Source organism: Buceros rhinoceros, unplaced genomic scaffold (assembly GCF_000710305.1).
Source record: "Buceros rhinoceros silvestris isolate BGI_N320 unplaced genomic scaffold, ASM71030v1 scaffold5565, whole genome shotgun sequence".
Taxonomy (NCBI): domain Eukaryota; kingdom Metazoa; phylum Chordata; class Aves; order Bucerotiformes; family Bucerotidae; genus Buceros; species Buceros rhinoceros.
Window position 1 is genome coordinate 58,329 of NW_010413317.1, and position 11,484 is coordinate 69,812.

The following is an 11,484-nucleotide window of genomic DNA, read 5'->3' on the forward strand; positions in this document are numbered from 1 at the left end:
AGAAGCTGAGCACAGTATGGTAGCCTATTTGGCTTAGCCCTGAAGGTCAGATATTTAATTTTTCAAGTGAAGGAACTTAAAAAACACTGAGAAATGTTCATTGAGCAAATGGCTAAAAAGAAAAATTAAAATCAACCAATTCAGCATAAAAATATACATATAAAGTGTCTTGGTTTTTAAACAGTACACAATAATCTCCTGTAACTCTACAGAGAAAACTAGTCTTCAGAAGTACTTAAAATATATGGAAAAACAATATACGTATGTTCCTCAAAGTGAACAAGGTCTGTAGGATTCATGAACCAGTGGTCAATATACGAAGTCTTATCACAGAAATATTGTAAACAGCTTTTTTAAATTTCAATCCTCTTTGGTATAACAGACTCCTAGGGAATCTCTGATGACATATTTTATATCCAATTTAATATAAGAGGGAAAAGAAACTGTTTAAACATTTTGTATTTAAAGTATGCATCACTTTAAAATGCAGCATACATATATAATCACATGGATCTTTTCTTTTAATAAAATGCTCCTGGCCTATAAACAGCAAATCTTAATTGTTCTGGCCCAAGATCCACTTCTGGAAGGGGTCTGATGGATTACAGGGTGCCAAACTCGGATGCTGTCCATTTCCTGTAAGGCACATATCTAGTGCAGCATTGTAGAGAGTTTGATCCTAAAGTGAAACAAACAAACAAACAAACAAAAAAACAAAACAGGAGGAAAAAAAAGAAAGTGAACAAACAACGAGCATGTAGTTTCCCCCCATTTTTAATTTTTTCTCAAGTTCACTGTTGATGAAGAGTAAGGCTATACAGATAGAGCAAAGGGGGGCTGGCAAACGAATATGAGCAATATGCAGATACCAATTTGATTTTTATTTATGATACAAAACATTTGGATTGACTTCCAGATGGATACCCAGACACACACACTAAATGATACCAACTATTTTTGTAAGTGGTATTTCTATTTTACATTTAAAATAGTGAAATAATCAAGCTTTGATCTCGTAACTGAAAAGCTGAAATGATCTACATTCTCCTCCCAAAATTAAACTTACTCTTTTTTGGCTTCAGTTTTCTTTCTTTTATTGGAAATAAAAAGTTAACTCATATAAAAGATCACCGATAAAAATGCTGATTCACAGCAGTCTAAATACCTTTTGATGCAGCCATTGCTCTTCTCCAACAGCAAAGGTTTTCTGGCCTTTGTAGTTACATTCGCGAAGCTGCACTGGTCCTTTAGAAGCATGCAGGCAAAGCTCCTTCTGAATGTTATGCCGAATTTCATGGTGTGCAGAGTATTCAAAGTACTATTTAAATAATTTTTTTAAAATTTCAGTAAATAAACACAAACAACATTATTAAACAAAACCTTTGAAATTCTAGTACACATAGTAATAGATTTGTTATTCAACAGTTTGAGACTGCTTTTTAGCATACATACTTAAAGTCTTTAGGAAAACTAAAAGCATTTTTAAATACTAATGTAATGGAATATATATAGAAGTACTTAAACGTATAAATTGCAAATGACACTTGGTGCATATGCACTGTGATGCAAAATCTCATTGCTTGCTCCCCCAGAAATTATATATAATTCAAGGAGACAAACTGAAAAGAGGAGATAGTTGCATGAATAACTTCAAAATTGGCATTTTTTAACTTTAAAAATCTTTACTGAATTTTTGTTGCTGGATTTTGTTTTTTCTTACAGCAACCAAAGAAAAAAAAAATGTCACACAGAACAATACTGATTGTTGTATGTCAACTTTTGCTGCTCGATCTAAAGAATAAATGCTGACGATAGGATGCTGTTATTTTCTCTTGTGAGCTACCCTACAATGCTGGTCTCTTCCTTTTCTCCCTCATTAAACAGCAGAGTTCCTATCATTGCATCCCACTACCAGTGTTTGTTGGCTCCATATGTCAGCCTTCTTCACCATATCTTTCCTTTGACTATTAAGACCAGGCTCAGCGAGCTCCCTGTGGCTTTCAGCTATCTGTCCAGTTGGTCAGCTTCCAGCTTCTCACTGCCTTGGCATCAACGGGTATAGCACTGAGGGACAAACATGCATCTCACTCTTCAGTCTCTGCTTCCAACATTAGTCCCCAGTTCGGGTACTGATAGGAGTGACTTGCTTAGTCACTTAAGTCTCAGATATAATAATTTACTCTAAATCTGTTAATATGGCTTAATCAATTCTGATTTATCTTTTGAACTCCAAAATCTCTGCAAGCCCTGAAAATGACTTGAAAGCTAGGCTTAAGATTTCATTAGTTTTGTATATTGAGATGCTATTGAGATGAACATGTTCCCAGCCCCAGAATATTCTAAAAAGGAAGAACAATAAACAACTGATGTACAGCTCTGAAAAGCAGGTTTGTTCTCTATTTGACTCCCTTCTCCTGTCTCAAATATATGGATGAAGACAAGAGGTAGCGTGGAAAATTTCAGCCTACACTGCTAAAGTCTTAGGTAGGGGTAGGCAAGAAAATAATGCACATCTCTTGAGCATTACCAGCAAAACCTGTATTAAAACTCTGAAGGTTGACATTTAAAGGGACACTTATTTTATGACAGGAGGAAAAACAAAAAACAGAACTCAAAAGCATAGAGTTTTAGTGCAGTCCAAGTACTTAGAGAGAGATGACAATTGAAGCATACAGCAGATCTCTTAATACAATGTCTTAGTAGAGTGTTCCTAAATTAATGATTGTGACAATGTGAAAAGGCTAATATAGTACTACTGCACAACAGAACAAAAAAAAATTCTATACTGTAAGAAGCTAACACAAAAGGGTAATTGTTAATCTAGACAGTAGTCCATCTCCCACAAAAATTGATCAGGAAAACATCAACTAACTAGGATCACGTCTGACTTTTCACAGTGCTGTCAATGGATGGCTGTTAAGATTGAAGATTTTATTTAAAGAAAGAAAAATTACAAATATATTCTACCAAAAACTTTTAAACCTTTGATAACCTTTAGTTATTAAATTTCTACAGTTAATAAATTTTATTCACCAAATAACTCTTTAAGGCAACAGGGAAGTGTTCGTTTTGGGGCAGGGAAGGAGATGTTGCTTTCATTAGTATTACTGCAGTGCCTGAAGTATTCAGTATCTGACATCTATAGGAAGTAATGCTGTAGAAGAAACAGAGCACCACTGCTGCCTCCAAGAGCTACGCATCAAAGAGAGATCTTCTGGGACAAATTCAATCACATTATTCACTTGCATTAGCCAGTATGGGATAGACCACTTTGACCTCACACTGTGAGGCTGCAGTCATGATAGGGCTCAGACCTGGCCACTTGGTCTCCCATTGGTTGGATTCCCACCAACATCTTCCTTGACAGTGCGAGTCCTAGTGGCAGAGAAAGAAGCAATAGGAGGAAGCATAAGGAAAGGAAGAATTAAAAAGACAACAAGTAAGTAGTAAGGGTAGGTTGAAAAGGCTTTGCACAGAAAGGAGAGATGAAGCAGTGCAATTGTTTAAAAATCTGAATCTGTATGCTGAACGTAAAATGTTAGAAGCAGGACAAAATATGAAGAGCAGTATGAAATTTTCCTTGGACAATTTTTATAGGAATGATTAAAAAAAAGGAGAGAGAGAGGAATTGCTTATTAGAAATTAGTCCATTTCTCTAAAATAAATTAAAAGCTTTAATATGGTAAAGTTACAGTTGAATAGATCATAAAAATCAGGTATCCAATATTTTACCTGATTTCCTCCAAGTCCATGACAAGAATACATAATCAATGGTTTGCCACCATGGTTATTTTCACCAACATCCAGACACATGTGGTTACCTATATTTTTTAACTAAATAAAAGGGTGTTATCAGGAAACAAAGAAAGAAGCTTAGTGGGGATCACAAAAAATTAAACTCTCTCACTTATATACAAAACTAATGTCTGGTTTAACAACAATTACAGCTGTTAATTCATTTTTACTTTCTGCTATGCTTAAATCTAAAAATCTCGGCCTCTCAGTTAATCTTTTCTAACCAAAAGCCTAGTAACTACATTATGGTTGTCTACAGCCACACACTGAATTATTAGGCTACGAGTGTACAAGGTTACTGCTATTCAAATTAGAATTTGAATGGACACACGTGAAATATTCAAATCTGGAGGAAGGGGACATTCTTACAGAATCACAGAACCATTTTGGTTGGAAGAGGCATTTAAGATGAAGTCCAACTGCTAATCCAGCACTATCAGGACACCACTAAACTGTGTCCCTAAGCATCACTTCTATATGACTTTAAAATACCTCAGGGATTGCAACTCCACCAGCTCCATGGGCAGCCTGTCCCAACGCTTCACATCCCTTTCTGTGAAGAAATTTTTCCCCAGTATCCAGCCTAAACCTCCCCCGGTGCAACTTGAAGCCATTTCCTCCTGTCCTATTGCTTGTTACTTGGGAGAACAGACTCGCTACACCTCACTACAACTTTTATCCTCCAGAATAAACAACCCCAGTTCCCTCAGCCTTTCCTCGTAAGACTTGTGCTCTAGACCCTTCACCAGGTGCATTGTCCTTCTCTGGACATGCTCCATCACCTCTATGTCACTCTTGTAGTGAGGGGCACAAAACTGTATCCAAGGTGCAGCGTCACCTGTGCTGAGTACAGGGAAACAATCACTTTTCTACTCGTCCTGGTCACATTATTTCTGATACAAGCCATATAAACACATTTTATTTGTAAATACAGCTAAACATTCACCTCAAACTAAGAATTATTAGTTGTTTAATTTTTTTTTCTTTAGCAATACAATGTCTAAGAAGTTATTTGGTAGAGGAAATGCAATGGTCTTTAAAAAAAACATACGTATAACTATAAATACACCTTTTCATCATACACCTAATTCTGAGAAGCAAACAGCTGTCCAGTTTTCCTTATTAATAGGAACTAAAAATTCTTTCAGACTTCTTACTATATAAATCTAAATTTACCTTGGTAATTCAGGAAATCTCACACCATTGACTTAGTACTTTTCTGTCATTTTAACTGTTAGTGATAGGCAGAATATTGTTTATCTTAAGTTGTAAAATCCCATTAAACAAGGCTACTCTTTGGTATTAAGGAGCTTTTCTTAAATTTCATCTCATCATTGACAAAGATATAAAATATTCAAATAGTAAAGCATGTAGAAGAGATTCTTCGTCCAGAATACTGACAGAAAACCCAAGAGCTGTTAATGATAGCTAAAACATAAACGCTATGTCTAAAGTAGCACAAAAGGTTAGCAAACTTCCTGGATTATGGAAGATTATAGAAAATAATTAAACTTACATATCCAGAAAACAAAGGATTCAGGTCCGGCACATATGCTTCTGGATAAACATTATTGAGATACCAGGTAAAATTTTTACACTGCAGATGTTGCCTTAAATCAAGCCTTTTTGAGATGTCTCCAAATGTGTTCTGTTAGAGGAAGGGAAGTAAGGAAGGATGGAAAAGGAGAAATAAACTAGTGTTACTAATATAAATTTTGTAGTGATAAATCTATTATATTCTTCTGCATTGTAGCATAAAACAAGTTTTAAGCCTCATTTGCTGATTTTCTTTTTTTAAATACTGTAGTATGATGGCTACTGCTGTTTGTTTTTCAGTGTCATAACACCACTGAAATCCTGCCTGCAGCATTTCGAAGCACGTGCAAGTAAAATACGTTGCAACATGGAAACAATACAAGTATCCTTAGTCTCAAGAGAGTTTTAACACAGTTCTGAGTGGGAAAGTACAAACAAGACTATACTGATGACAACTATAAAGCTAACTTATCTCACTAAGAGTGCACTGAAATAATGAATTGGATTAATTAGCATAATAGTCAGTACAATGCAGAATCTTCCAGACAAAATTTAGTTGTCTAGGTATTAAACATGCTTAGGAAATCTAATGCTATTAGTGATACGATAATCACCAAAAATTACCATACAAATCTTCTAACTTTTCAACAAATCATACAATCTTCTTCATCTGGTGAAAGACTAAAATTTCAGAAAACTTCAAAAAATTAATAACTCAGCACCCAACCCCCCTGAATTTAAATTACATTTTTAAGCAGATAGATATCCATCCTGTCTCTATCATTGAATAAGCTTTATTCTGCAGCTAAAGAACAACAATACCCATTTTTTAAGTAAAAACACTAAGCAACTTAAGACTAATGGGGCATTACATTTCTCACTCCAAAAACAAGCTAGCTTGCATTTTCTATGCCAAGTAGCTTTTCCCACACTCTTCTGGTAGTTTCAGTAGCTGCTCAAACAACACAAGATTTTAGAGAATATATGAAAAAAACCCTACCAATCAAAAACAACCGCATGAAACAACACTGTCACTACACAAACACTTAAGCTTTTTCATGTTTGTTGGGGCTACAGCATTAAGCAAACTGAACTCTTTCTTTTCATTACAACATCTAGAATCCTTAGATACTTCGTCAATAAATAACTTTTGCTCACCAAAACTTTCAACGAAGCAAGTGTCATTTCTAATACCACCACCACCACCTACTTGTTTCACAATTTTTGCTGCCTCTGTGTTTCTTCGGTAGAATATTTCTTTATATTCATCCATCCACACTTCTGCAAGGCGAACTTGATTACGTGTGATCACTTGAGTACCTTTTGGAAAAGTATGGGGACTCTTGCTGCGAAAGACATGGCCAACAACAGAGCAAGGCATGATCTCCAACTGTCCACCACATTGCCATACCTAATAATAACATTTTTTGTGTAAGTGCACTGCAATTAGAATTAAGAGGTGGAAAAAATTTCAGCAATGTTACTGTTCACCAAAAAAATCCCCAAACCAATAGAAGAGTACATATATCAGGTATATCATAAGTGGATTTCCTAATCAGGTAAACCCTGGAATTGTCATCATCATCATCATGGCTTGGCTTCGCGAACAAAGATTTGGGAAGGGTTTTCCCCATGCTTACTGCAACTTGCAAACATGAGTACACCCTTCGGGCCTGCGTGGTGGATTTTTCGGTGAGGCGCAGCATGCGTGAGACTGGCCCCACCCTTTACACCTGAGGTTCATCTGCCAGGGCCTAGCGAGCTTGGACAGTGACAGCGAAGTCCTCGGGTCGTAGGTTTGGTTAGAGTATCCTTCTCTTAGATGGATGCCTTACAGGGCTAAATGAGCTCCATCTGCCTGGGTTTGGAGTCAGAGTTGTCCTTCTCCTAGGATGGCTGCCCGAAGGCTAGTGAGCCCATCCTGCCTGTGGACACACTTTGTCTGACCCTTCAGTTGAGACCTGTCTGGCTTGGGAGACCCCACCGGAGGCACATGCCACCACCAGCACAGCTCTCAACCTCACCAGGGCATGCGAGCTCTTTCCCAACGACAAGGGAGAATTGTACATTTCAGCTATAAAACCTAAACACATTAAAAAAAGAAAATCAGTTCAGTGAGCATGTTCATATTTTATTTCATAGGTCATTAGTGATTCTTTTTCCATGTTCAAGTTAGCAGATTCAGCAGAGAAGTCAAGACCTAATATTAATTTGTCCTCAAAAATCCTGTACACTGTCAGCATAGAGACCACTGCTAATTAAATACTAAACTTACTCTGAAAGACATTTCTATATTTTCACCTCCCCATATTTCCATTTCTTCATCATAGCTGCCAATGTGCTCGAAGTAATCTTTTGATATCGAAAAGAGACCTCCAGCAAAAGTAGGTGTTCTGCAAAAAGAAAAATTTACTGAGGAAAGCAGTATTCAAATATTTTTAAATATTTAAATATTCAAGTTTAAATATAGGTGTAAAAACATGGTATCGCTATTCTAGGATGCATTTGTCAGTGTTTCACTACATCGATACATTTTATAATACTTCAAGCAATTAAATCTGCCCACATTGAGTCTCATTTGACAGTTTTATTGTCATTTAGTAACAACTGACTTAGACTAATGACTGCTGGTATAAAAGACAGCATGAGGAAAAATAACGTATTTTTCCTGTATGGAGGAAATTAAGCTCCTCTAGACCAGAAACATGTCTGTGGCCAAAGCATGTAAAATTATGAACAAATGTACCACTGTAAACAGTATTTTGGGGCTCTGAACCTTTGTTGTCATCCTTTCAAGGATAATGAATGAGGAGGCAGAATCTGTGGTACTGTCTCTAAAAAGAACTGTTTTTAATGCTCCTCTCCTCCCTGTTGACCGAAAAAATATAGAGAAATTGCTTATTCTGTTCCTAGCGTATGTAGAAAAAAGGTAATGTAGAGTAATTACTGTCTTAAGGAGGCTATATTTTTATGAAATTTAAAATTTAAAATTTACAACGTGGTTCTTGAAGTATTACAAAAGCTAAGATGCTAAGACTTCTGATCATACTCATCTGAAGAACTGCTTTGTCTGAAGAACTACTGCTGTTCATAACGAAAAACATGAAATCTGAAGGATTTAAAATAATATTCAAGTAATGTTTACCTAATTGGATAGGTTTCATCTTTTCTTCTTTCATTTTCATGTTTAGGCAGAGTCTCCCATCCAAATGACAAACTCCAATCAAAATTTCCTCTGTTGTGGCTATGCACGTAAGGAGATGGTTTACTGAATTCAAAAGTATTGAGATCTATAGAAGCAATATCTGGGCTTACAACAGCGACAGGATTCTCAGCTATTCTTGCCAATAATGGCTGTAACCAGCCATAAAAGCATTCACCTATGGAGAAAATAGGACCAAGCACTGGATTTTTACTTGGCTATATTTTAACATACCCACAGCAAGCCAACATGCACTGCTTTTAAATAGTATTGCTAATTATACTTTCAATAACATAAAATAGCAAAAGGAAAAATGATACATTGCTAATGTTCACAATTCAAAAAATCTGCAATGTGAAATCAACGATAACAGCATTATAAACCAGACCTGGCATAGTTTCAGGTTACACTTACAATGAGCATCCAGAAAGGTAAGGGTCTCTCCTGTTGCTACTGAAGCTCCCAACAACCGTGCAGTGATCAGACCTTTTCTCTCCTTTTGACGGACTACTTTAACTATTTGAAATTGTTTCACATATTCATCAAGTTCATCATGCAAGTATTCTAGAAAAATAAATCTGTTTCAGAATATTCCTTATATATACAGGCCACTGCCTAAAATTTTACATTGTTAAACTAACAGGATAAACAATGCCCACTAAACCCAGGAATGACCTCAATAGTAGAGCAGTAATCAATTCCTGACAGTTGAACATTATTTTTAGGGGCTTAGTTTTGCTGGGGGGTGGGGGCATAGGAAGAGGTGACTGGCAGAGAAAGGAGATGGAATGCTAAAAATGGTCTAAAAGAGAAAGGACAGGTGCTCATAAATCTCTTCTGCAGTATTAACAGTTTGAATATCAATTAAAAATCCCTTTTCAGAGCAAACTGATCATATATATACACTTGCTTATCTGCAGAACATTCCTTAATGACATCACAGTTTACACAGTTTTCAAAGGCTACAATATTTATAACAGCAACAGAAGCTATATAAAAAAAGCTCTTTAAATGTGCAAAATTTGAGAAATAACCCCACATCCCTCATTAAACATCCCACATCTTCCTTCCTCTGCTCATCCTTGGTATTAATCCTTACTACTGAACATACTTCACATCCAAGTGTGCCAGTACACTATACGGACTTGCAAAAAGTGCAAATACATTAATATAAGCATGGATGCATAGACACGTTCATCTAAAGTTAAGCATCTAAAGTTCTTTGAACTTGCACTTGTGATCATACTCCGTATACATTGTATTACTTTTGGCAGTCTGTTTGAGTATTAAAGATTATTTTTCCATTAAATAATTCAACTTTCTAGGACAGAGATTGCCCTTCATTCTAATGAAATATATTTGCATAAAGACAATCTCTATGATAAGATGCAAATGGCTACAAGCATTGGCCAATTTATCTTTTGATACTTTGACCTATAAATTGTAATTGGTTTGAAGCACAAATTAGAGAGCTACTTGTCATGCAACCATTTATGCAGTTTAAGCGGCACTAGACTTGGAATAATCAGAAATGGGGTTAAAAACCTTTTAGAGGACAAGAATTTAGTATTTTATGAAAAGAAGATGGTGGAGAACTATTTTATGTTTTATAGAAAAAGGAACAAAACAACATAGAATACCATTATACATGTGAATGGTGGCAAACAGATATGCTCTTTTAACCAATTTATCTGCAATCCTAACATGTTTTAAATAATAATAAAAAAAAATCCAGAGAAAATAGAATGATTTCTTACCATCCACACTGGCATCATCCACCAAAATAATCTCCTTTAGCAATATGGCAGGAGATGTGTACATCACACTGTGAACAGTTCTGAGCAGAGTGGACCATGCTTCATTATGAAAAACTATTATAATACTTGTGGTTGGCAGTGGTGGGCAACGCTTAAACTTTTGTTCAATGCATCTACAAATTAGAAAGTGTCAAATGTTACAAAATGGACAAAATGTTTTTACTCAAACCCTTAAATAAACTTTTTTTCTAGTACAAAGCTTTATACATATGAACATTAAATATTTTAGCTTCTCCACTTTCTGTCCCAGTTTTGGAGCACAAAGGCAGGTGCTCCAACTGGAGAAGCTGCATGAAATATTTTTAAAAATCTGAAGAATACAAATTCCACTTGAATAACTTGAACAGTTCTGCTTTTGTCTCACAAATATTTATGTTTCATATAGCACCCAGGTATTTTTAAGAAAAAATAAAAGTTATTCTGTTGAAAGCAGCAGACACTGAGCTGCAAAAATCAGACTTTAAATCACGAATACTTTTGAAACCCCAAAACAGAAAGAGGAATATTTATTAGAAGAATGCAGAGTTTGCAAGGAAAAATAGAACAGATTTAATTCAGAACTTCAAAATTCTGTAGAAATACCATATAATCCTTAAGACAGCATATCCCATTCAAGGAAAATAATTTTAAATCCACAGGTTTTTTTATGATTGATGTATTCTGAACATAACTTTAAATCCAATTGCAATTCAAGATGACAACACTTCTGTTTTCATAAGATGCACACTTACTGTTTATTGCCTGTCAACTTTAGAGACTGGAAGCCTCCCCAAAGTAATTATCACAGCCATTGCCTCATGAAATACACAGATGAACACTCACAAGCTATGCTCCAGTAAAGGTTATGGTGAGCTGCACCACTTGTAATGTACTATTCATGCTACCAGCAGCAACTCAGTAAGGTTAATCACTGACACAGATAGCTGAGAACATACGATCTGACACTGACAGAATCTGCTCATCAACAAAACCCACTCTACCCAAGTCCTATAGTCTTCATTAATAAATGTTTTTCAATACTACAAGGTTGCTGAGATGTTCCATTGCCTTGTTCAACAGTTTACAGTTCTTAATTTATTAAGTTATGCTGCTGGTTTTATTAACGCTGAATACTAAAAAAAAAAAAAGGGGGGG

The 11,484-nt window shown here is 35.7% G+C and overlaps 1 protein-coding gene across 1 annotated transcript in view; it reads right to left on the minus strand.

The window, feature by feature from the left end:
- Positions 1–339: 339 nt before the first annotated feature.
- GALNT3 (polypeptide N-acetylgalactosaminyltransferase 3) overlaps positions 340–11,484 on the minus strand; it is a 12,322-nt gene continuing 1,177 nt past the window's right edge. Inside the window, exons 2-10 of the mRNA XM_010136676.1 lie at positions 10,291–10,463; positions 8,948–9,097; positions 8,477–8,711; positions 7,607–7,724; positions 6,542–6,742; positions 5,312–5,443; positions 3,733–3,834; positions 1,166–1,318; positions 340–679 (exon numbers count right to left, since the gene is read on the minus strand). Coding sequence (XP_010134978.1) covers positions 557–679; positions 1,166–1,318; positions 3,733–3,834; positions 5,312–5,443; positions 6,542–6,742; positions 7,607–7,724; positions 8,477–8,711; positions 8,948–9,097; positions 10,291–10,463 — 1,387 coding nt within the window. The 3' untranslated portion in view covers positions 340–556. The remainder of the gene's footprint in view (positions 680–1,165; positions 1,319–3,732; positions 3,835–5,311; positions 5,444–6,541; positions 6,743–7,606; positions 7,725–8,476; positions 8,712–8,947; positions 9,098–10,290; positions 10,464–11,484) is intronic.